The sequence below is a fragment of the Electrophorus electricus genome, chromosome 6, assembly GCF_013358815.1.
Source record: "Electrophorus electricus isolate fEleEle1 chromosome 6, fEleEle1.pri, whole genome shotgun sequence".
In the NCBI taxonomy this organism is placed as follows: domain Eukaryota; kingdom Metazoa; phylum Chordata; class Actinopteri; order Gymnotiformes; family Gymnotidae; genus Electrophorus; species Electrophorus electricus.
The window spans coordinates 30614260-30640363 of NC_049540.1; the positions used below are offsets into that span (position 1 = coordinate 30614260).

Sequence of the window (26104 nt, forward strand, 5' to 3'; positions counted from 1 at the left end):
ATCACCCATATTGCTGGTAGTGGCGGAGATTAGACTGTATTTTTGAGAGGTTAGCTGGAGCTTCTTCTTTTTTCTTTTACATGTTTTAATCTGAGTTTACCACTCTGCATCTTAGACTAAAGACTTTTGGTCTAGGGGTGGAGTGGAGAAAGTGAAGAAAGGGGAGCATTTCCACGGAAATAAACGGATCTTTGGCCATAAGTTGCGAGCAGATTTGGGGTGGGAAAGGAGAAATGGCCACTCAGGTGGAGACTCTCCTACCAAACAATCCTCTTCTGAAGAAGGAGGAGCAGGAACATACAAGCGCGATGAAACACGGAGACGACCGCCTGGAGAAGGAGGTGAAGCAGACGGCGGCCGCGAACGAGGGAAGCTGTGAAAACAGGCAACAGGGAGGTTTTACTGTGAAGGAGCAAAACCTAAAACAGGCGAAGGAGGAAAGTAACCATGAAGAAAAGCAGAATCTGGATCAGGAGATCTCTGACATCAGGAGCGCTGGTGGGCAAACCGAGGAAGGTGTGAAACGGAGTAAAAATGAGTTTACTGAAGCCCCTCCGCCCAAGGTGAACCCGTGGACTAAGAAACCGAATATGGTGACCGTGGTCAGTGTGAACGGACAAACTCACAACGGTTTGTAGATGCATATTTGTCTATTTTTACCCAGATCTTTTGTTGTTTATGCGCTAGGCTATCTTACAGCCGTGAATGTTTCACTGAGAGCCTGTCGGTGTTTTGAAAGCATGGACAGACTGTCATATTGTGAGCTAGCCCCTTACCCAGCTAATCAACCTTCAGCTGTTGCTGGGTAAGATGGCTAACTGCTGCTAACGCTAGCTGAGTTAGCCCTGTCTTGGGTTAGCTTCCTGGCCATCTTACTGTCTTTAGCTGAGTGTTCAAAGTAGTTATGCTTATCTTAGCTATCTTACGTCGTTGGCTAGTCGACACGCCGTTTCTGGAGTCGAAGTGACTCGTTAATCTGTTTATGGAAATGTGAATGTTGACACTCGCTCGCGCAGGTAATGTCTCTAGTTGGCTGGGGAGATAGGTTATCTATTTTAGCTAACCTGTCATAGCCAACCTGCAGGTCAGATGATTTTCAGACTATCTTGCTGGTCACTAATATCAGTGGACCTAGCCAGCTGACCTAACCCTAGCTAGAACGGGTACTGTGAACAGAGCGTTTTGGGGTGAATTTGGTGCTTGGATAGTAATGGAACATGGGTTACTGGCAGCTCCATGGCTGTTATGGCGAGCTGTGGACTCTGCGCCGCACTAGCACATGTAGCTAGCTGGACAAATGTGTCTCGGCGTTTATGGTCCTAGCAAGACATAGTAGTTAAACCCAGTTAACCATGTTTTACCATATCTGTGGACTAGTCGACCAGTGCGAGTGGGTTTATATTCCGTGTGTTGAGTTCTGCGTGTAAGACCGACGTTAGCCCCAGCACAGCTAGCTGCATTAGCCACCATCAGTCGCTCAGGCCTACTAAGATTACACGGTCCAACGTTTTCAGCCAATCTTGACAGGTTTCTACCTCGAACGTTTTCTCTTCCAAATTACATTAATATATTTATTGCCGTTTGTAGACACCAGAGCGAAGCATGAACACCCCAGTTCGTCCGGTAATAGTTGAGATTGTATCTGCATTTGTTATGAACATCACATGTGAACTCCACGTGTGCCTTCGTGTGTCCTGTGGACGAATTATTTCCTGGTGATTTTTCAGAGTATAACTGCATTTTCGAGCCCTTATGTTGGCATTTTAACGTCGAGCCTTAGCTAACATCCATTTGGTGGTACACAACAAATATATCGCTCACTAATCTGACAAGCAATTCGACTCATGCTAAATAGCAAGGAATGCTAATGTTGGCCAGTTGCCTAGCTACATAGCTAGCTAATGGGTACTTTTACTGATCATGTATGTAACTGTTATTTAGATTTTTACAGCATCATTAACAGTAATTTCATTTTTATTACAAAAAACTAATTCCTTTTAGCCCATAATAAATTGATCGCATGACGGTGCATTACGTTGTTGAATGTGTGCTAAAGTATCCCATAATCCTTCTGCAGTACGACAACGTGGTTTCACACATGTGACTTAACAAAAGCTTAGCTTTGGGCTCGTGCGACTCGTCTCTTTCCAGCATGTGTGTCGGTGCAACACGTTTAGGGCTTTTTGTTATTTGGACGTTTCGTTGTTTATCTATCTTACGGACGAGTACGGCTTGTTGGGCCTTCGGTCGCGGGCCTCCCTCCCCCACGTTAGAAACCGCATGAAGTGTGGCGACTGTAGGAGTGTGTAGCAGTGTAAAAGTATAGCAGCTGTTCGGCTGAAGAAAGTCTGTGTGCTTTGGTTTTGCAAGGATCATCTTAAATTCTGAAAGCAGTCCAATTAATTATTGATCCGGACCAGATTTAAACGTTAAACAATGTATTTAAAAGTGATGTTTACTAAAGGTGTGTGTAATTTATTTATATATATATATATACATATACATATATATAAATAACCCCACCCCACCCCCCCAGCCCAAAATTGTAGTAAAGTGCACAGTTTCCAAATAAACAGAACTTTTCAGACAGAGGACCTTCATCCCATATGCGAGCAAAGTGCTTCTCACACACACACAAATATTATATTTCTATTTTGCAATTAAATGCAAACTGCAAAATATCTGACTAGCATAGAACTGTCACAGTGGAATAGAATAACAGATATACTTTGATTTGGCATTTCTGGGCCATGAAGCTCTTACTGTAGAATTAGTTCTAATTCCTGTTCATATCAGTTCCTGGCCTCCACGTAGCTTGTCTCATCCAGATGAGGTAAGGAAGTTCTGGGTCTTCTGTTTGTTAGTTCGTTTGTCGTGAGCAGTTTTTCAGTGGATAGATGCTCTGTTTCAGGTGCTTGGCTGCGCAGTGCTGAGGCCTGACTCCGCCAGCTAGTGTGGGCTCTCACCCATCAACTGCCTTCACACCTCTATCCAGGCTTGTCATAATACCAGAATCTTTGACTTTGATACCATTACTATGTGTATCAGTTTTTGATACCAAAACAATACCTTGTCATAAAAACCCTACAAAAATATAAAGCCCTTCCATTGCCTGAACGTAAGATGCTTATTGTATTGAACCCAGAAAAATCTGATTGCAAAAGTTTGATTTTTAAATGGAATTGTGCTAAATATACAAGTAACATTAAAATATAATGAACTAAATACTTCACACTTTCTTATTCTGTAATTACCTTAGGGAGTTTCTTTGCCTGTTTAAAGTTCTTGGCTACAAAAACCTGTGTCCATGTGGTCTTCCATCAGTCTCATTCTCCTTCGATGGCTCTGTTTAGTCTGTAGGCTTCATTGCAGTCTTTGCCATATTTTGTGTGTCTTTCTGTAACAGAATTAATGGAAGCCTGACTGGATGAAGTTGAGTTCTTAGTAAGAAAAATGGAGTGAGAAGAACAACATTGTTAATTTGAGGTTAAACTCCACACCCATTGCTCAGTTTTAAACACTGTTTAAAATTAGCCCACATGACATTTATCAATTAAATAGGCGACATGCTTTATAGCCTGTTTGTGATGGCAAAATGAGCATCATGAGCTCAAATGGCAAGACGAGTAATTGTCTTGTCAAATTCTCAGAAGAGCATTTCACTACAATCACTTAAGAAAACTTCCTGGCATAACCTTCAACATTTGTGAAGCCTTTACCATTGTGGTTTCAGCTCTTTGTAGAGGTAAGGATACTCCTTGGACAAATGCTTAGCTGTTTTTCAGTGGAGAGATTTATAACACCTTTATCATTCCGGTTTTGTCGTATCTGTACTCTGGTCGTCTTCATCAGCGATGTAGGAAAGATATGCCCACACGTTCCATGCCCATTTTTCATGCAAGTCACAGACGTGAGTGAGAATATTTTTTTTGTTTTTAGCACATTCATGCTAGCTAGCTAGGTTACTGCCCTCCATACAATCCATGCTTCCTTTTCACTGCTGGAGCCAGCTGGCTTACGTGTGCGTGTGGCCCATCTGATTCAAATTAACATGCAGTTTGATTCGCAATTCCAGAATACTGATTCAGTTCCTCAGGCTATATTCAGTATTGAAAGCATCGAATGTTATAGAATCTAATTGTTTGCTACATTGTTGTATTGGAAAATGTACAGAAATTTCAATTCCTTGTGCAATTCGACTTAGAACCGTTCACGCTTCTCTTTTGGACCTGCGGTTTTTGGGGGCATGGCAGTATAAGATATTGGCTTCTCATCTCTACTTACTTTTACATTTATTTTAGATGATGGTCCATCACCAATTGTGCCTGTGTTGGACCCAGGACCTTTCAGCACCATACAGATATACCATACAGGTCATTGTACAAAGCCAGCCTTCTGAAAAATGTCCCTGTTTCATTGGGACCTTTGACTCCAAGGCCAGTAAACTGAGTCTATCACAGCTCAAAAAGTTGTGAAGAGGCCCACAGCTTTTGGCTTCTGGGTGTTTTCAGACTCATTTATACACCGTTTCTGAATCTGCTGTGAACCCAGCACACAGTTACATCACAAGTGCTCAACTGCCTGAGTTTCCCCATTGTTCTGCACACATGGTCTGGTGCTCTCTTCTTGACTGTACAGTTCCAGGATTTATTAGACTGATGCAGCTGAATGTGTACGTGATTCCTGAATGAGTGCTGAACTGAACTCAGGGCTTATAGGGCAGCTCTGTGTGCCCCAGACATGGGTGCTGCCCAGCCCTTTGCTTTATCTGTGGGTGGCTGCGTCTGGGCTGGACTCTTCTGGTGTGTGCTGATCACGCTGACTGCGCGGCCCTTACAACCGATTTGGGGGGGCAGTTGAGTTCTATGGTGAACTCTTATCACTCACTTGAAGCCTCCAGACCCCTGTGTTTGCTTAAGTAGCATCACATCTGTGTGTATGTATGAACCCACTCGTCAGCAAACAGTGATGTCACTGCGTGGGTCATGTGACGTGGTGTCTAGTGAGGCTTGTGCAGGTCCTCCTGTCTTCCTCCATATTTGGCTGTTAAGGCCTCATGCTCTGATGTAGTTTGTTTAAATAAACCCTGCACACCCCTATAAACACTGCAATATCCGCAAAATCTACTGAATGACTTCTTATTCCAGTAACGGCGGTTTATTGTAGATATGGCTTTAATTCCTCCTTGTGTTTTAATTTGTATATAGGTTAAGTATGAAAATTTTCAATGTGTTAACAATGTAATTTATGCCAATCTCAGTTCACTTGAAATTTTAATCCCTTGTCACACAAAAATGGTCTTGTGCAATCACATGTCCAGTCAAGACAAACCAATGATGTCTATTGACCAACGAGGTCAGAGTGAGGTGTGCAGGAAAATGGCGACATGCAAATACAAACCAAAGCAAAGCCAAGGCCTCATCCCTTGTGAGTTGATTTTGCCGTCTTTTGTACTCAGTGGCCATTCTAGAGTCTGTTGGGGCCCTCTGCAAAAATTCACAGGGGCCCCTCCAACCAGTGTTAGCACCATTGTTGTAAATTAATTGACACCAGCAAAAACTTGCAAAATGTAAACTTTTTATTTCAGAGTTAACACTACTATTATATTGAAAATACAAATAACATTTCAAAAACTGGACATGGTTTCTGCAGTTTCTTGAGCAATTTTTTACCTGTTTTATAGGACACAAGTAATGGAGTGACTTGGACAGTAACTTGCAAATTAGTTTTCTGTAGCTAACAGATGTAAGCTGTGTCTGACTGAGCTGCCTTGTCAACCTATGAATGCTTAAAGTTTTGAAATTTGGGTGCTAAGAAATTTAGACAAATGTACATTAAAGTACTGAGGTCTGTTGATGTACATTATTGTGCTATATGTGCAGTGTGGTTTGCATATTTTGCTGTATTATCCATTGCTGCAGTATTCATATGTTTGAGCCATAAGTTTTTTAAATGTTTATATTTAAAAAAAATACTGTTGACATTTTTAACACACAAAGCCAGTAGTGCATCTGGACCACTGGGCATGTGCGTATGACTGGTGCACAGTGAAGTTGGTCACAACAGCAGATCACACAGTCAAAGGAGAAAGATGTTTATGAAACCTTTTGCATATTTACAGCAAAAAAGAAAATAAGTGTATTGTGAGAATCTAAGCTTATTTTAAGAATAAATATCTTATGTGCATATGTATATATATATATGAACAGCACTTTAAAATACAAAGATTTGTTCAAGATGGTAGGAATTTGATTCCGGACTTTGAATTTTGAAACATTGTTTCAGGTATACATGCAGTAGAGGGTTTATTGAAGCTAAATGCCATCTAGACTGTAATGCACCCTCACAGCAAGCCTTGTTTTACTGCATGGTTAACAGGAAGGACAATCCTTGATTTCTTTCATTTAACAAAACACAACTGTGTAAATTGGTTTACTTGGCCATTACATTTTCTTGTTATAGACCAGATGACTTGTGCACTGGGACAGATGAATTGTGACCAGGAGTTATGCACTTGACCAAAATGATTGCACAGTGAGGGCTGACTTGACCAAGGATCTCCTGAGTGTCACCCTGTGTGCAAGTACTGTGAAACTAGGCTAATACCAGCATGTAAAGATGGTGGCAGCTGTTAAGCAGAGGGTGGTGCTCACTGTCAGCACATGGAGTCGTGTAGCTCGTCAATCTTCACAGCACTCATACAGAAACATACCAGGAAGGTGTGGTGAGCTGATTATAACGACTTTTTCATGTATTGATGCAACCATATATAGAAATTAAATGAGCTGTAATGAGGACTTTCTGAATGTAGCAGGTTAGTTTGCAGATGCTATGAGCTGAGGAAGGGCTGCATGGGCAGGACGTTACTCGCGCCGGCCCTGTCCTTTGGACTACAGGTTTTCTATTTCTTGTCCAGGGGCCAATGGAAGTGTCGTTTACTGCACTCCATGGCCTGGGGACAGACGAATGGGCAGATGGACAGTGTTTGAGCGTGCTCAGGTTTCCAGGAGAGATGTTGCTCATGTTCATAGTTACCTGGGCTGGTGGGCGGAGCCAGTAGGTTATTTGGCTGCTTTCACTCTGTCTGGGCTTGTCAAGGTGCTGGAAAACTGTTGTCATCTGTTTTAGTATTTATTAATGTTAGATGTTCCAGATAACCAATGGGGAGGCTCCACTCACCAGTATTATAAAATAAATTATTTGGTTAGTTGTGGTGTAGAGTATAATTGTACTTAGCTGTGTTAAAGGTAGATGCAATTTTCAACATAAGTCACAGGAAATAGCATTCTCATATACACTGCCTGGCCAAAAAAAAAGTCACATACTTTACTATTTCGTTGGACCGCCTTTAGTTTTGATTACAGCACGCATTCACTGTGGCATCGTTTCCACAAGCTTCTGCAATGTCACAACATTATTTCTGTCCAGCGTTGCATTAATGTTTCCCCAAGATCTTGTATTGATGATGGGAGATTTGGACCACTGTACAAAATCTTCTCCAGCACATCCAAAAGATTCTCAGTGAGGTTCAGGTCTAGACTCTGTGGTGTCCAATCCATGTGTGAAAATTCTCATGCTCCCTGAACCACTCTTTCACAATTTGAGCCTGATTAATCCTGGCATTGTCATCTTGGAATATGCCCGTACCATCAGGGAAGAAAAAATCCATTGATGGAATCGCCTGGTCGTTCAGTATATTCAGGTAGTCAGCTGACCCATTCTTTGGGCACATAACTGCTGAACCTAGACCTGACTGCAGCAACCCCAGATCATAGCACTGCTCCCACAGGCTTGTACAGTAGGCACTAGGCATGATGAGTTCATCACTTCAGCTGCCTCTCTTCTTACCCTGATGGGCCCATCACTCTGGAACTGGGTAAATCTGGACTCATCAGACCACATGACCACCTTCCATCGCTCAAGAGTCCATTCTTTATGCTCTCTAGCAAATTGAAGCCGTTTTCGCCGGTTGGCCTCACTGACAAGTGGTTTTCTTAAGGCTACACTGCTGTTTAGTCCCAATCCCTTGAGTTCCCTTCACATTGTGCATGTGGAAGTGCTCTTACTTTCACTATTAAACATATCCCTTAGTTCTACTGTTGTTTTTCTACGATTTGATTTCACCACACGTTTGAGTGATCACTGATCACGATCATTCAAGATTTTTTTCTGACCACATTCCTTCCTCAAAGATGATGTTTCCACACTGTCCTTCCACTTTTTAATAATGCGTTGGACAGTTCTTAACCTGATTTTAGTAGTTTCAGCAATCTCCTTAGATGTTTTCTCTGCTGGATACATGCCAATAATGTGACCCTTCTGAAACAGATTAACATCTTTTCCATGACCACAGGATGTGTCTTTTGACATGGTTGTTTAACAAATGAGATGCTAATCACTGCATCAGTTAGGGTTAAATAACTTGTTGCCAGCTGAAACATAATCAGCCATGCAGTAATTATCCAACGGGAAGCTCTTACCTATTTGCTTAGTTAAATCCAGGTGGTGAATTTTTATTTTTTTTTTTTTTTTTATTTTATTTTTTTTTTGGCCAGGCAGTGTATAAAAGCACAGTACTTATGTGATGCACATTTTCTGTTTGTCAGAGCACTGTGTAACTGACTATTAATGATTATATCAGCCTGAATAATAATGAAGATTATAAAGCATTCCATAGTTTGTGTAATGTTGAGGCTATTTTATTTTACCTTGAGTCATTTGTTTCCTTGGGAAGCTAATTTCTAAAGTACAAGTTAGCTATTGCAGGTAGCTTCCATGCACCTGGTTGAGTTTTCCCAATTTGCTGGTGGTGGCGTGTCTTGAATTGGCTTGTAACCTTCTGCATTTCCTGTCCAACTAGCACTCTGCTTGGGTAGCAAGCATTGATGCCGCAGAAATATCATCCTAGATTTATTCACTGGTTTGGGAGAAGTATTTACTTAATCTGCCTCTTGTGGTAAAATTTTTATTTTTAAATATTAGTGTGAGAATTTTTCCTCTTATTTGATTCTTTCCTACTTTTATTTTGCCATTTTCCAGAAATGTTCAGTTAAAATAGTTTTCTGGTTCCAGTGGTCTGTTTTGTCAATAGTGTCGATAGTGGTATTTTAATGTGAATATGCAGCATCACGTTTGAAGCACTGCTCACAGAACCAGAAAGGTCTTGCTGACCACTTTCATGAACAGTGCGAATGTTAGTTTGGTTTCCTTTCGTCCAGACAGGCCGCCCTCGCCACCATAACTCTGCAGTTAAAAGGCATCTCTTGCATATGTTTGTGTTAAATGAAACATGGTGCAGCTTGTGTGAACTGTTAACTGGTTACAAGAATTATTCAACTAATACTTGTGTAATCACATGCCATGTGCGCACATTCACACAGATCTTATTTTAGTAGGCCAAGTATCAGCACCCAGGTGATGAAGTGTCTGGCTAATATTAGCTTGTTGCTGCATTTCTGGAAGTGGAGTTTTTAAGCAGCTATGGGTCTCTGGTAGATGAGTCCTTCAGTTCTGAAGAGACTTGTGTTGTTGATGACAAAAGAATATCTGTGTTTCCTCCCTTCAGTAAAACCTTGTGTGTACAGTGAGGTTCAGAGGAAATGTGCATCTTTGCTGACTCATGGTTGAGCCAGTGTGGGCTGGGTCCTCTGGTGTTTTGCCCAGACTTTTGTGCTGAGTCATTCTTTAGAACATTGGCTGATGTTATAATATGCTTTTCTTGAAAGGATTTGGGTTCTCCTGTTTCATCTCCAAAACAGTAACCTCAGCTGTTCTTTAGTTAAGGGCAGGGGTATGGTTAACCCTAAACCTAGCTTACGGTAGCTATCCTTGATTACACCCTTTGAGTCCCCCACATATCCAGAGCATGACCCGAATAGTTGAGTTTTCAGCAAACTACTTTCTGCTTTTCACAGCCGTTCTGGCATGTTTAACTCTGGCTGTTTGAAAACCTACATTACTGTCTTGCCTCTTCATTGGTCTTTTAGAATGATGAGAGGTGGATGTCCACGTTAATAAAATTAAAGTGTTACTGAGTTGGGGGACAAAGGGAAATTCTGTACCTGAATTTAGTCCAGTCCAGTAAGATGTCAGCCTAAAGCGATATCTTGTACATGCGTAGTTTGGAGTTTCTTTCACTCTTTCTTACCCATAAGAATTAAACCTTGTGTTGTGGCTGTGCAGTGTTAGACAGTGATAATTAGCTTGTTTCCCCCTGTTGTTGTTGTTACAGACTGATGATGCTGGTGATGGTTTTTGCTTTTAGCGTGTTGCTGCTTATTCCAACACAATACCCCCCCCCCCCCCCCCCCCCAGTTCATTTTACCCTTTTTGAGTCACCAGTATGTTAAAACTAGCCTGGCCCAGTGTAGGGTGGGCATGCTAGATACGGATTGTCTGACAGCAGTTTGTAATGATCAACGTTCAAATTTTTTTTGGACCTTTGAACCCACTAGTTTTGTTGAGTGTTAACTACAATACACCACATTCACAACAGGGCAGTTCAGCTCCATGTACGTCTAGCTGGGTCCTGGACACTGGTGTTCAGTGGCATGTGTGTATGTGTGAGGTCTGATCACAGGAGCTCAGGCAGATTGTCAGTGTTATCAGACTGTGTGTTCTCAGCAACCACCCTACTTCCTACCACACTGATAGGCAACCACTGTTTAATAAAGCACACTTACCAGGTTGTGGCCCGAGGTCTTGACCCATACCATTTTGGTTCTGTTATGTTTACAATCGTTATGGATTTACTGCAATAATTAATCTGAGCATTTATTTATTTATTTACAGCATGTCTTTTATAGTAATGAGATGGCTGAGTGGAATTGATGAGGTCATGGTATTGTTCAGTCTACCAGAAACGGTAGGAGCTGAATATAGTTCACGTCACTGCTGCCCTTTATTGAGTACCTCTCTCTTCTCTAATTGTGTGTGTGCGTGTCTGTCTGTCTGTCTGTCTGTCTGTCTGTCTGTCTTCAGAGCAAACAGGACAAGCCAAAGTGGTGAGAGCAGGGAATCCCAGAGCCAAGAGGGGAGGGAAGGTATGTTACTATACATTGTATGGCGCTGTATATTGAAACGTGCGTACGTGTATATTTTCTTGTGATCGAGGTTCCACCCAAATAATTACATGATTTTGCAGTATTATTACATAGCACTTTTCTCAAACCCAAGACACTTTACAGACAGAAAACTGTCTGTCTGTGTCTCACTCACACACATGCACACCAATTTTAAGCATCCTAGAATTTGTCATTTATTTATTTTTATTTTGCCCCATTTTTATCATTATACAAATTCCCACCCATCTGCTTGCCTTCTCCCATCATCCAACACCTCCCAACCGTGGAGGGTTTGGCCAAGCTCCAGCTCCACATGCTGGTGCTGACCCTGTGACACAGGGATGCTGAACTCACTCGGAGAAGAATGCTACCTGCCCCAGTCAGAACGTGCGAGCACATAAATGTCCATGATTGGCTAGTGATTGTCCCTCCCCTCAGTGAGTTGTCAGTTCAGAGCTTGTGTATGATGGCCACAGATGGCTCTGACACTCCCAGGGTTCAAACCCCAGTGATGGGACAGACACTTTCTGTAGCACCACTGAGGAGTCTCAATGTTTCATGGTTAAAAATTGCAGTATACATGTAGAATTGTTTCCACTGGAGGGAAATGACTCTATAAAATCTTTTCAAGGTGGGCGATTTTGGAGATGCGAGCAACTGGCCAACCCCTGGAGAGATCGCCACGAAGGAGGTCCAGGTGAGAGGGGCGGGACATGGCAGGCCAGCAGCACCAATGCACGCATGTTTAGAATTGCTGTTGATGCATTTGGGGAAAAGTTCAGCTTTCTGATGAATTTTTAAAAAGCAAAACTAGGACCCATAACTGTTTCCAGTACCAGTCTGTGCTGTAAATAATAAATACAGCTAATGCAAGGGGAACTGAGATCATAACCCTGTAATAGCTTAGCAAGGCAAGCTAGCTTGCTGGCAGTTGTAGCAAGTTTTTTTTAACCCTCCGCTTTGCTCTGTTAACTGAATGAAATGTAATTGTCTTGGCTTGAGTAACTCTGGTACTGAGACTGGTAGAGTCTTTGAGTCTTTTAACAATACTATTTTGTTTGGGAATCTTGGCATAAAGCACAGGAGCCAGTTAGAGCTGATGAAAAATCATAGAATATCTGGAATTCACAATCAGTTTTGCAGCATATTACTTCACAAAATAAACAAACCAATCAATCATATGCAATAAGACCTCTCATAATATAATATAATGCATAATAGTAATAACTAATATAATGCATAATAATAATAACTCACCTGGTTTCTTTCTAAACTGATGAGGGGATTCAAAGTCTTCAAACAGTGGTGTCACTCAGGATAGCTGCAGTCTTCGTCTGCATGGCTTTATCACACAGGTCAGACCTGTATGGCTCTATTATGCAGGTGTTTTAGCAACTCTATCTGGCTACAGAAGTTTATGCTAAGCTCTCCATAACTATATAGGGATGCAGTTAAACAAGAATGCTCTGTAGCAGACTGTGCCCATACTGACTCTAAACCCTTGTAGTTTCGTGAGCAAATACATGCATTGCTTTTGTGCAGATAACATCAGTGTTACTTGTAAAACTCAGTAATGTCTTGGATTCGTGAAACACTTCACATTGCTGACTGGACAATTGCTGAGATTAGGGGTGTTTTTCACAATAGAGCTTTTTCCCAGACCCATGTCGGCTTGCTCTGCAAGTTATATACGTTTGGTCCCGGGAGCAGTTCATGGTACCGACCTCTGTTCCTTCTGAAATCGGATGTCTGGGGTTCGCTTCTAGTGTGGTCTGCAGCAGGTCTGGAAGCTCTCCGCTCCCGGTGCCGCATGTGGGACTGCGTAGTTCGTTCATTTTGTAAAGCAACTGCTTCGACTTATCGCGTTGCTTCCCTTTTCAAGTTTCGTGTATTTTCTGAGTAAATAAATGCTTACTGAGTGTTTGTCCAAGCTAAATAAAAAAAAATAAAATAAAATAAAAAAAAAAGCAAACGGATGAAGCATCTGCGTGCAGAAAAGTGACGTTCAGAATTGTATAACTGATCCACGGTTTGTGTGAAAGCAAACCAGCGATAACGAGCCCAGACACGGTCCTGAGTGTGGACTCAAGTGTTCAGGACAAGTGTGAAAACACCCCAAGTGGTGGTGGTGATGATTCATCACTGTTCATGTTCATGTTTTTTGTTCACATTAATTCCCTGCACCTACATCATTGTTCCAAAGGAGAAACTTGTTCAAAAATAATGACCTCGTTCTTGTCCCTGGAAACAGTCCATGTACCATGTCCTCAGCATGGCTGAATAGCTAGACATTTTTGTCCCGTGTTCAGTAAATTTGTTAAACTCAGAAAAGCAAAGGTGGTCAAATGGAACTGTGTGGCACCTGTAATTGGCATTTTGTCCTTTGTAGTGTAGACTCTGTGGACGAGAGGGTCCAGTGACTTGTAGTTACATTAAGGTCCAGGAGTCAGAGAACATATGTGAGCCTGCACAGTATTAAAAGCTAAAATCTCTGAATAGAATAATGCACATGTATATTTTAGACCCTTGTTTGACAGGCATATTAACCGGGAGGAGAGTCGCGTCCTCTGCCCCTTCTGGTTTATATGTGACTGCAGACAATTCACTTTCTCAGATGTGAATGATGTGAAGTTGTAGTTTACAAGTCTACCCTTGCATGTAGCTAACTTGACTAGCTGCACTTCAGATGTGTTTGAGATGTTTTTGTCATATAAAGTGCTAATATTGCTGTTAAAACCTCAAACCTCATAAGTGCCAGTTCTACCATAAAATAATTAAAAAAAACAAAAAAAACATTGTTTTCTGTTTTGGCTCTGACTTTTTTAGTTCTGAGCTCCCATATTCTCTCTTAGCAGTTCTGTGTCCATGTTAAGGAATGACAATTTTTTTCCTCATTTAAGCATGCATTTCAAATCCGTGTATATAGCAGTCCACATACTATACTGTCTGAAGAGATGGATAATTGAAATTGCCTTAAAAAACACAGGCCAGTCAGATGAGAACACCCTAAAAAACACTCACAATCAGCTGTTTTTGGACCCTGGAACACCAGAACACACCTGGCCGCTCGCCGGCAGGTGCCCTGCGCTTGCCTTTCTGTGGGGGAGTTCTGCATCTGTAGGTGTATCACCGTGTGTAGATTGGCTTGTGTAACCTCATCACCATGTAACTATTTCTGCTGTGAAGCTGCCGTCCATGAGCCCCGGCCCTTTTTAGAAGTGTGCTGAGAGCTCCTCCGGCCCAGGCCTTCTGAATGTAGGTCGCTGGACGGCCAGGAATAACCACCACTGCCCACCCACAGTGCTGGATGGGTAGAGAGGGTTCTCAGCTCGGACAGCCATGTCTCCCAGAGTGTCCAGATCTGATCCCAACACCTGCTGCGTAGTTACTGAACACAACCTGCAAGGGGCTCTGCAAACACCACCTCACTCGCCTGCCTCTGTAAATACTGTAGGCTCTTCTCTCCAAAGAGGACAAGGTGTTAATTTGGCCATTTGTTCCCAGTCCTCTAGGAAGGCGACAGGCAGGAGAGAAAAGCGTGAGAGTGAAGAGAGCAAGGAAAACCAGAAGGCCAAGTCTGACGATTCTGGAGAGGAGAAGAATGGAGATGAGGACACTCAGAAAAACGGACAAAGAAAGAAAGGTGTGTGTGTGTGTGGTGTGTTTGACTTGGACCTTTTGTCTTTACACTGATGGCAATATAATGCACGTAATTAAATTTTAATTTACATAAATTCCTCACATTCAGATAATGTATGGGCACATCATTGTAATAAATTCCACTTGAGCTAGTCTTCCCTAACTAAGTTTAACACCACCTTTAGGTTAAACCAAGTACTGCAGTTGCACTTTGAAATTACACTTGTAAAACGTCAGAATAATAAAGTATGTCCAATACCTTTATTATCCTTTGTGAAACTTGAACAAGACTGAGACCAAATGTTTGAGTTTCACTCTCTCTGTATCCGTGGAGATGACCATACTGTTGGCACGTTGCCCTGAACAAGAGTGTGTGCTAAGTGCTGTAAATGTGTAACAACAGGAAATAAACACAAGTGGCTTCCACTGGTGATTGAGATGAAGGCTGAGGGTCCTCGGGAACGCTCTGCCTCCAGGAATAACGAGGCTCCCAGAATACCCCACAACACTCGGAACGAGCTCCGAGGTACGAACGATCACGACCTCTTCCTGCACATAGCCTGCTGCAGAGCCTGGCCGTGTGCAGGGATCTGGCGTCTCTCACAAACATCTCAGTTTTCATCCCCAGCTAAAGGCAAAAAATGTTTGTTGCTTTTCGAGGTCATCATTCCCTTTTCTCACAGGGATGAAATGCATTAAAGGAATGTGTATTGATCAGTTAGTGGGAATGTGGGTGGAACAGTTAGTGGGAATGTATGGGGTTGTTTCCCAGAGCAGTATTGGTTCTAAATCTAGTCTAGACTAAAATGGTTTGTTCCTGCTAAATCACCAGTCATTACATGTAGACCAGGTTGCATTCCTGTGCATAATGCTGGCGTTGTTAATGATATTTTCTTCTCGTTGTGAACGTGTTCCTCTCTGACTACAGACTGGCCCAGTGGGAAGAGCGAGCGTGACTTCAGAGATGATCACGATGAGGTGTCCAGTGTGAAAAGTGAGGGTGCTCCCTTCCGAGGAGGCTTCCGAGGGCGAGGGCGTGGCCGTGGGCGGGGCAGAGGCAGAGGCAGAGGCGGCAGCAGAGGTTTGTGGGCTTATTCATTTACTCTTTTTTTTTTTTGCCTAATTTGACATTTAAGGTACTTTTATCAAGCAAGTTTTTGTCACAAAATATGTTTGAGCAGAGGAGTACATGAGAACGCACACCACTCTTATAGACAATATAAAGCAAATGTTTCCAGTATCAAAAACGTGGTTGTGAACATAGCACACCGGTCTGAATTTGAACGTGGGGTTACTGCACCAGCTCCCAGACAGGCCTGTGTTGGTTGCGGCACGGCCGTGTTTAAGGCTTGTTTGCTTTGACAGGTCTTCTCCCCTTAGAACGTTCCAGGAACACTGGTCTGCCTCTTTCTAGGTAATTTGCTGGTTATCAGGGTAAAGGTACATAAACACTATACCATGATTTGGTGTGCAGCCCCCACACAACAACAGTCAAAAGAACCTCTGCTCAAGGAGATGAATGGACACCCCCATAAAAGTGTTTCCCATGTTTCACACAGAAACAAATTGTGGAATATCAGAGTAGTGGAATTTGTGATGCAGTGTCAGTGGTGATTCACTTCAGCCCTGGCCCTAGTTTTGTGCAACACTGGCACTCAGTGCTAATGACTTTGAGGTAAAACCAAGTGAGCGTGAAGGTATACAGGAGAGAGGTTGAGATCTGGGCCCTTCTGTCTGTCAGCTGAGCTGGGAGTGCAGTGTGTTTTAACTGGAGGTTAATTAATGCATGCTTACTTTAATCCTACCAGGTCACTATGACTACCCATACAGCTACAAGGCCTTTGATGGGAAAGACGGTGTGTATGGGCAGAAGTTTAACAGTGCAGTGACCTACTACTATGACAGTGTCAGCAGCACTGAGCTGTACTCTGTGGACCAGGATCTGCTGAAGGACTACATCAAGAGGCAAATGTAAGACCCTCAGATCTGGTCTTACCTGCACTAATCTGTGTTTGTACGCATACGTCACATGTGCATGAGTGCCTCATACTACGTCATGTTTGCGGTGCTTGGTGTAGATTAGTGTCTCTTAATGCAGGCTGTCCTCTAAACAATAGTTGCATTTAGAGTTTACAAACAGAATTTTATCAGCTGTTAACAGCAATTTCTGATGATTGTTTTGAATTATACAGTATTTGAGTTAGATTTGGAGTGCTTTGACTTTAGACACTGGTGATTGAATTATTGTTGTAAGTAGGAACAGGAATGGAGGAATATTTGTTTTTCTTCTGTCCTAGTGAATACTACTTCAGCGTGGACAACCTGGAGAGGGACTTCTTCCTGCGGAGGAAGATGGATCAGGAGGGCTTCCTTCCTCTCGCACTCATTGCTAGTTTCCACAGAGTCCAGGCGCTGACTACGGACATGAGCCTCATCTTGGCGGTTAGTTTTTAAATCAGATTTTTAGGTGTCTGTTGCCTGTTTCAGGCTCAACCTTATGGGGAGGTGTTTGAAAGCTAGCTAATATCTCAGTATGTGTGCTGCCTCAGGCTTTACAGGACAGCAAGGAAGTAGAGATCATCAATATGAAAATTCGCAGAAAGGAGGAACCAGAGAAGTGGCCCCTGCCTGGATTTTTGGTTCCTGAACATTCCCAGACGGATTTCACTCAACTCCTCAACTGCCCAGAGTTTGTTCCCAGGCAGACGGTGGAGAAGCAGGCAGGTGAGGCAACTAAAAAAAAAACAGGCATCCTCATTTCAACAGTCAACACTTTTGGGCATCATGTGAACATGTGTAGTAACATTATGCACTTATAACTTATAAAATAGCTTCATATTTTATCGGTCAGATGCATAAGAATAGAAACAGCTTCTCGTTTACTAAACGGGCAGGGGGCATGTCTTAATGGGCGGGGCATTTCTCCTCAGGCTGTCTGAGAGCCTCCACCCCAGTGCAGGCCAAACAGGAGGATGGGGGGAACCTGAAGACTATGCCCAAAGGGTTGTCTGCCAGTCTGCCGGACCTGGACTCTGAGTCCTGGATCGAAGTGAAGAAGAGACCTCGTCCATCCCCCGCCAGGCCCAAGGTACAGAACAGAGATCTTACCGCCATTTTTGCTAAAAGCTGCTTGCCGTGTTTTTAATGTGAAAATAACACATTCCTTTGTCTGTGGGGTAGAATGACCTTTCCAGATACAGTGATGTGGTGAACACTGATTACTGAAGGGAAGGTGATGCAGGCAGGTGTTTTGATGCATGTTGTGTGTTTGTAGAAGCTGGAGGAAGTGCGCCCCCTGCTGGGCCCTATGCCGCAAGATGAGCAGGACGAGCCAGAAGAGCTGGACTTCATGTTCGACGAGGAGATGGAGCAAATGGATGGCCGAAGGAACACCTTCACCGACTGGTCAGACGAGGACTCTGACGGCGAAATCGATGACCACGATGTCAACAAGATCCTGATTGTTACCCAAACACCACCCTATCTACGCAAGCACCCGGGCGGAGATCGTACTGGGAACCATATCTCTCGGTCCAAGCTCACCAGTGAGCTGGTGAAGGTCATCAATGATGGCTTGTATTACTACGAGCAGGACCTGTGGCACGACGCGTATGAGCCAGAGTATGCCACCATTAAGGTGAGTCCTGCACTCTGTGTGCCATGACACCACGCACGTACGCGTGCACACACACACCCATCACATTTCTATGTTGAAAGGCAGATTGTCAATTGGCAAGTTTCATGCTAATGATTGACCAACATGAGTAGAGAACGTTCAGTGTTTGACCAGATGTCACTGGGCAAAGCTAAGAGAATAAATGCATGTAGCTAAACTAGCTAATGCTAGTTCAGTTTCATTCCTCTGTTGGATGTTGACGGGTTCCAGGTGCCTGGTCGTTTGTATGGACTCTTTCTGTCCAGACCTGGAAATTCTGTGGTGTTTGGTTGAGCTACTTCTGGATGTGGCAAAAGGCCCCCTTCCCATGATGCTCTTGTGTTGGTCTTTGAGCTATTCATGTGTGGGATTGTCGGTATAAACTGGGCAGTGGAGGGGAGGTGGTGTTCGTCACAGAGAGATCTGCGTTCCTGCCAAATTTGTGAGGGGGATTTGCTCATTAAACAGTTTGAGCTGAAATCCAATTTTATTGTGATGTGCTATATGAAGAAAGTGGACTTTGTGTGTACATTAGTTCCATTTACAAAGACCCCCGCCCACAACATCTGATTATTCTGTGCCTGCTGACAGTGGCGTGTAGTTTTAAAATTGACATGTTACTGTTAAATAAATTTCACAGGGGATAAAAATGAGATTCACTGATTTCACCAATTCTGTGATTCCTACTGATCTCTGCTCGTCAGTTTCTTAACACTGTGCTACACTGAATCCTGTTTGGTTTTTTTAACCCTAGTTATTGGTGGGTGTCTGTTTCTTTTCCTCCTGACTACCCTAAGAGTGTTAGCCTAACTACCTGATGCATGTGTGTTTTTATTTTCACTGGTAATTCTTGATTTTGCGGTGCAGGTTAAACCGTTCAGCCTTTTACCTGAATGTCTGTAGTTTGTACAGGAGTTCACCTAAGTGACTAGAGTTTAGTGTACAGCTTTTTAACTGATCCTGGGTTGTGTTGGAACAGCAAGAGGTGGAGAACTTTAAGAAGGTTCATCTGATTAGCCGTGAGCAGTTTGACTGTCTGACCCCAGAGCCCCCAGTGGACCCCAATCAGGAAGTGCCTCCTGGACCCCCCCGCCCACAACATGGTGAGTGGCTGTCATCTCTGACATGCAGCTGTCCTGTGACTCTGCGCGGCCTCTGTGTGATATCAGTGCTCATGTCCAGTCCCTACAGATGCTTTGGCTAACAAGCTGTTTGGGGCGCCGGAGCCATCTGTGATGGCGCGCTCCCTACCTACCACGGTCCCTGACTCGCCCAACTACCGCAACAGCCGCACGCCGCGCACGCCACGCACCCCGCGGCTGAAGGACCCCACACAGACGCCTCGCTTCTACCCTGTTGTCAAAGAAGGCCGAGCTGTTGATGCCAAGGTACACCAATGTCCAGCTCCTTCCTGTACACTTGAGTTTGATGGTGCTGTTCTATTTATTTATCTGTCTGTGTGTGTGTGTGTGTGTCTGTCTGTCTGTGTGTGTGTGTCCGTGTCCAGACGCCACGTAAGAGGAAAACGCGGCACAGTTCCAACCCGCCGATGGAGTGCCATGTGGGCTGGGTGATGGACTCCAGAGAGCACCGCTCCCGCACCGCATCTGTCAGGTGTGCTTCACAAAGCCCCTTTACTGGACTTCATACATCAAATAATTCTCTCTAAGAATACGATGTAGATCGTACGTTTTGTCCTTTAGAGGTCAGCAGTGGCCTTAAGTGTGCAATCTTGCTCTGCTCTCCAGTTCAAATGCCAGTCCGTCTGAAGGTGCCTCTGCACTGGGTACCTACGGTTGCACACCACAGTCTCTGCCTAAGTTCCAGCACCCCTCCCATGAGCTGCTCAAGGAGAATGGTTTCACCCAGCACGTTTACCACAAGTACCGTCGACGGTGTCTAAATGGTACAGTCTGGGCTAGCTCCCGCCTTCACTGTGAACACAGCTATGACTTCTGGTAAACCAGAGCCCATCCTGAAACCTCTCTTGCTCGCTGTCTTTCTCTCCCCGTCCAGAGCGCAAGCGTCTGGGTATAGGCCAGTCTCAGGAGATGAACACACTCTTTCGTTTCTGGTCCTTTTTCCTGCGTGATCATTTCAACAGGAAGATGTATGAGGAATTCAGACAGCTGGGCGTTGAGGATGGAAAGGAAGGATACAGGTATAGGCTTTTTACCCCCGCTCTCACCCATATCTTATCCCTGTCCCCTAACCCCCAACACTTCTAACAAGGAACATTATACATTAGTTTTGGCCGATTAATGCAGGTTTGAACAAGCAATAATCATGTCCAGTAAGATTCAGTTATGTTCCTGTGTGAGAGCTACCAGACCTTTCAATAGTCATGTGACCCTTTTCTCAGAGCCACTGTGTAGGTCATGTGCTTTATCATTGGGTGAGCGACAGAGAATTAAAAGATAGCAACTTGTTAATGCTTGTAAAAAAAAACAAAAAAAAACCAAAGTGCCATGTTAAAGAAAACTGGTTTTGATTAACTTGTAGTTTCCCTCAGTGCTAAGGTGTTCAGACAAGAACTTACTTTTGTAACTCGTCTGTTCATGACAACAGCATTTGCGCTTGGGGCAGCAATTTAGATTTAGTGGATACCAGACACAGGTCTTGTGTTTAGCATCTGTGCTCATCTCAAAACAAAAAATCTTCTGGACGAATTCTTTTCACTTTCTACCAGAAAGTAGGTCACATACTGGAGATTTGTTGTGTAATTTGCATGTACCACAGTTGGGGCCCCTTTTTTGATCAAAAGTGTCAGCTAAATGCCATAAATGTAAATTATGGCTTCAGTCCAAGGCTGTACTGTACATTGTCACTTAGTGTCCTGGACAGATGGTTCGGAGCATGCCACAGTTCTGGCTGTGTCTGTCTACTCCACAGGTACGGTCTGGAGTGTCTCTTCAGGTACTACAGCTATGGTCTTGAGAGGAAGTTCCGGCCAGACATCTTTAAAGACTTCCAGGAGGAGACCATAAGGGATTATGAAGCAGGTGGGAAAACGCTAACGCAGCATGAATAGTATTACTGCTGACTGCTCCCAGCGAATTAGTTGGGTGGACTAACCGTTTTCCTGGGTGTTCATTTTGTGTCCTGACAGGTCAGCTGTACGGGCTGGAGAAGTTCTGGGCATTCCTGAAGTATTCCAAAGCGAAAAGCCTGGAGATCGACCCAACACTGCAGGAATACTTGCGCAAGTTCAAACGCCTGGAAGACTTCAGGGTGGACGTAAGTGTTTGTGTGGGAGAAGAAAATATACAGGCCGTGTCACAAATGCTTTATTAAAACTGGATTTGACTTTCATCCTGATTTTGACTGGAGAAAATGCAAAACTACACCCAGAGTTTGTACAGCAGAGAGCCCAAGTGTTTGAATTATGTTTCCTTGAGTATCCAAATATCCAGTCATTTATTTCCTTTATCTCCCATCCTTTTGTTTGATTTTTTTTTTCCTCTTTTGTATTTAAATGTTATTTATTTTAAACTTTTAAACGTTTTTAATAAATTCAATTTATTCTACTTGTCAGTTATTAACTGCCTCTTGTGAAATGTGCTCTGTAAGTAACCAGGCCTGACTCTGTCTTTGCTTTTGGTTTTGTGTTCAGCCCCCGATGGAGGAAGGTGCTCGTAAGCGCCACTCCTCCAGTGGTGACACCCGCCGCCGCCACCCCTCTCAGCCCTCTGGCCGGCCCCATGGCCAGATGAGCTCTGCCTCCGCCTCCGGAGCTCTACCTGCCAGAGATGATGCCAAAAACACCAGCCAACGATCAACCGTGCCCGACGCCAAGCTACCAAAGTAACCCCAACCCTGCCAGCCTCCACTACTCGCCCTGCACTGTGGGCTCCAGCCGCTAGCGCAAGCATGATGTACTGACTGACAAACGGCTTGTGAATGGAAAATCTAGGCTCTTCCATTACTACGTATTTTTTTTGTTTTGTTTTTTTTAAAACACTTTTACATCTGAAACCCCATTTTGTGAGACAGATCAAGAGACTACTGAAGGGATAAGAAATTGTTCCATTCTTTGTCATCATCATCATTGTTATTGTTGTTGTTATTGTTAGTTGTTATTGTTATTGTTATTATTATTATTATTATTATTGTTCTTGATTTCTCTTTATTTCCCCATGAAGCTTAATTAATGAACCTGGCAGTCGCATCATCAGTGGCCCTGTATTTGCTCACTGGCTTTGTCCTTTCCTTCTGACCCTCAATGATTGAAAGATGAGTGATGCATTTCTGAATTAAGATGGTTTTTCCATTGGTTGGAAACTTTACCTTTGGAAACAGTTGCAGTTGTCTAGACAGGAAGGGGCAAAACAGAAAAGGTCAACCCTATCATATATCTGTCTTGACTGGAACTCTTCCCTCTATGAGCCACTTTGTTGAAAGTTGCCTTATGTTAATGGTGTTTCTGTTTAACTTGCGCCGGGCACCTTAACATTGATTGTACAGCATTTAAAACTGCAAGTATGCAAAACTCCATCAGTCAAGTCAACATCCGCCTCCCCGTCGCCACGCCCCTGCCACGCCCGAGCGTTTTCACCCAGCCTTTTGTCTTCCAAGTGTCATGTGGTCTGTTACAGACGCTTAACCCTTGGTGTATGTGTGATTCTTAGTGTTGCATTGTTCTGTCTCGAGGACTATGAGCAGTCTTTCAATCTTTTTTCATTCAGACCCTTCAAGGACGAATCAATAATCCCGATTACTTGAAGAGAGAGGCTATTCCCATCTCAGTGTGCTACAGGTGCTTCTGGACATAATGTGGGACGTGTGCAGACTGCTCATCAGGACAAAAAACACCTGGAGCTTCCTGTGACTGCGCTGCCACACACCCACGCACAGTGCTGATCATGATGGAGGGAGCAGATAAAAACCCTTTAAAAAAGCAAAACAAAAGTGCACACAGCTAATCGTATTGGTTGACCTGAAGAATGCCCCATGCTTTAGTGTGCGCGTGCGATGGGGTCTGGGCAGACCGCCTGCGTTGGCGCTGCCGGAAGCGAAGTTGGACCCATGCCCATCTTCAGCTGTGCAGAATGGCATCGCCTCCAGCTGACTACGCCTACCTTCAAACACCCTGGAGCATGGGGGTACTGCTGCTCAACAAATTAGAGTTCAGAAGGGGCAAGGTTTTGTTTCAGCAGCTCAGAAAAGAACTGTATATTCGCCTTACATGTGTACGCACTTTTTTTTTTTTTTTTTTTTAAACTGTCCCTGGTAAACTTTTTAATAATTTTTTAGGTTAAATTTTTGCTGTGTTGTAGCTGTGCTTAAAATAATGTGTATATTTCAGTATCACATGACAACATAACACCTCTGTGGACTTAGCAAGTGGGAACATGGGTGTAGCACAGGACTGGAAAACCCAAGAGCTGAACTGCAAAAAAGCATTTATGCCATGAGCCAGTTTCAGTGCCAGGTGTAAATGTAAAAATTTGTTCCCTCCATTGTAAAATAGATTTTCTGATTCTGTTAAGTCGACTCATGGTTAGAGGCTCCTGTGTTGAACTTGATTCGATTTCCAGAAGAATACCAGATTTTTTTAGTTTTATCCTTTTAAAAAAAAAAAAAAACTACATTTAACCACAGTGATTTAAAAAAGCAGAATGCAGTTAGAATTTAGCATGAGGTGTGTGGTGTTTGTTTTTTTTGTTGTTTTTTTGTTTTTTAAGGGAGCAGTGGTTCAATTTAAGGAAGGTTTATTATTAATGACATTACTATAGAATCATTTACAGGCAACAAAAAGCAAAAGAACAAACAAATCCTGTGTTGCATTTCCTGACCCTACGCCTGACCATTACAGTTCCCTGAGCAGAGCTACCATGCTGGGTCTCTCCCCTCCCCTGCTTGCTGTGGAGCAGAGGCAGTTCCTTCCTGCCACCTGCAGATTGTATGATGGGGCTTGGAGATTGGCATGGCCTTCTTGGTGTTGCCAGCGAGTTGGGTGAGGGAGCATTTTGTCTCTTGCTGTCATGTTCTGACCGCATTCGTCAGCGATGGGCTCGGTGTTGCCGTGGCTATAGTGATCACGGCTGCTGGGTCTGAGAACAGGAAGACCAACCTGACAGAACCCAAAAAGCCATAGATTTGAAACAGCCGTGTAAGGGTATTTACAAAAAAAATGTTAATAGTTCACTACCATTATAGTCTTCTGGGCTCATAAACATGAAAAAAGAGAGCAAAAAAACCAACAAAAAAAGGCAACAAAAAAAACAAAACAAAATGGGAAATGTAAAATACTTGAATGAGAACTTGTACCATAACATTTAAAATTCATGATATCTGCTTTGTAGGCTGATGTGATTCGCTATTAGTGTCATTTGTAATTTCTAGTAATTATGCTTTTCCTTAAAGAATAAAAAAAAAATATATATATATATATATATATATATATAAAATGGACAAAAAAAACCTTAAACTGTTGTGCTCTGTCTTTTTCCATGCTAAAGGTTTTTTGTTTTGTTCCAGTTGGTGCTGCCCAGACTTGGTCATGAGTTTGGGTCAGTTTCTTAAGCCCAGACCTAACGACACCTGTAACATGGTTCAGCACGAGGTGTTCACCCTGAGATCTGGGTCTTCTCACTCTCTGTCTGTCTGCTCACTCTGTGCTCATCTGTGGCAATGGATGTCATCTGCAGCAGTAGGAGTCTCAACCAAAGCTGGGTTGAGTCCTCTCAGTGCTAGTCATGTTAATAATGCAGGTAAAAACTGTCATTCAAATTTAACATTTATCAAAGCTAAGAAACAGATTTATTATTCAGCCTGTCCAACTTGGTTCATTATTGCTGCATTTTGAAATCATCAAAATGTAGAAATGCATGTCCATTTCATTATTTATTTACATGTAGTACTAATCATTACATTAAAACATTAAATCTGAATGCTTAGGAATGTTTAATATTGAGAAAATCCACTTCATATTAAACTTATCATCCAAATACAATAAACTATTTGTGGTATTTATTAATTACAATTTAGAAGCATTGCATGTAGAAAATTTTCTTTTTGGTTGCCTGGGGAATACTGATCTGAAAGGATTAAAATTCATTAATTAAAATCTCATAGTTTAGCAAAGCTGTCTGAGACATAAGGAGAGTCTTATGTTGCCAGCACTACTCTACTAGTGTCACTAGAAATGGTGTTTTAAAAGGTTCTTTAGGAAACGTGACCTTGCTCTGGACATGTAGATTGTACACAATAGTACAATAGTACAACTCTCAAGTAAGTCAATTTGACAAGATGTGGTTGACACTCTCAGTTCATGTTTCTAAATGCTCTGGTAGCTGCTGCTTGGCTTGACTGGTAACTGATGAGGCCTGGTAGTGTTCAGTAGGTGCAGCGTGGTCACTGAGTTGGCTTTGGTGAGTCAGGGATACTCTCGTTAAGTGGCGTCAAACTCAGTAGGATAGTGTGTCGCTCGAAGGGTTTGGTTTTCCGGAATTTGTCATCTGTTCCATGGAGTCTGTCCAGGACTCCGAGAACTCCATAGCACTGGTTAAACCTGCCACCAGGAAAGATGGCCATGGATGAACAAAATACACTCAAGCATAGCCACCTGATCAACCAGTATAAAAACTCAGTTGTAGGCGAGTTGGGGTGGTTTTTGTTTTTTGTCATATTAAACTCCTGTTTGTCTGACAAAGATTGAATGAATGTAAGAGATTTTCACAATTCAAAATGTACCTGAGCTGATCTCCAACTGGTACTCAGCAAGAGACTGATCTAACACTCAATG

At 43.0% G+C, this 26104-nt stretch overlaps 2 protein-coding genes across 2 annotated transcripts in view; one reads left to right on the forward strand and one right to left on the reverse strand.

Annotated features, from left to right (window-relative positions):
* Nucleotides 1–24582, forward strand: larp1 (La ribonucleoprotein 1, translational regulator). Its single transcript, XM_027032859.2, has 19 exons — nucleotides 1–630; nucleotides 10981–11042; nucleotides 11695–11760; nucleotides 14568–14706; nucleotides 15106–15228; nucleotides 15631–15783; nucleotides 16511–16673; nucleotides 17000–17144; nucleotides 17252–17426; nucleotides 17633–17790; nucleotides 17977–18339; nucleotides 19337–19460; nucleotides 19540–19745; nucleotides 19865–19971; nucleotides 20106–20263; nucleotides 20374–20518; nucleotides 21250–21359; nucleotides 21467–21594; nucleotides 21971–24582. The coding sequence occupies exons 1-19, from the start codon at nucleotides 234–236 to the stop codon at nucleotides 22163–22165; spliced, it is 3117 nt and encodes a 1038-aa protein (XP_026888660.2). The 5' UTR covers nucleotides 1–233; the 3' UTR covers nucleotides 22166–24582.
* Nucleotides 24492–26104, reverse strand: part of faxdc2 (fatty acid hydroxylase domain containing 2) — a 6647-nt gene continuing 5034 nt past the window's right edge. Inside the window, exon 9 of the mRNA XM_027032858.2 lies at nucleotides 24492–25870. Coding sequence (XP_026888659.1) covers nucleotides 25714–25870 — 157 coding nt within the window. The 3' untranslated portion in view covers nucleotides 24492–25713. The remainder of the gene's footprint in view (nucleotides 25871–26104) is intronic.

What these genes read in the sequence shown, in the direction of transcription:
- larp1 (XM_027032859.2), top strand. Translation starts at nt 234, where the DNA reads ATGGCCACTCAGGTGGAGACTCTCCTACCAAACAATCCTCTTCTGAAG. An exon ending in CAGAGTATGCCACCATTAAG is followed by an intron (nt 18,340 to 19,336) that starts GTGAGTCCTGCA and finishes GTGTTGGAACAG; the next exon opens with CAAGAGGTGGAGAACTTTAA. An exon ending in GATGGAAAGGAAGGATACAG is followed by an intron (nt 20,519 to 21,249) that starts GTATAGGCTTTT and finishes TCTACTCCACAG; the next exon opens with GTACGGTCTGGAGTGTCTCT.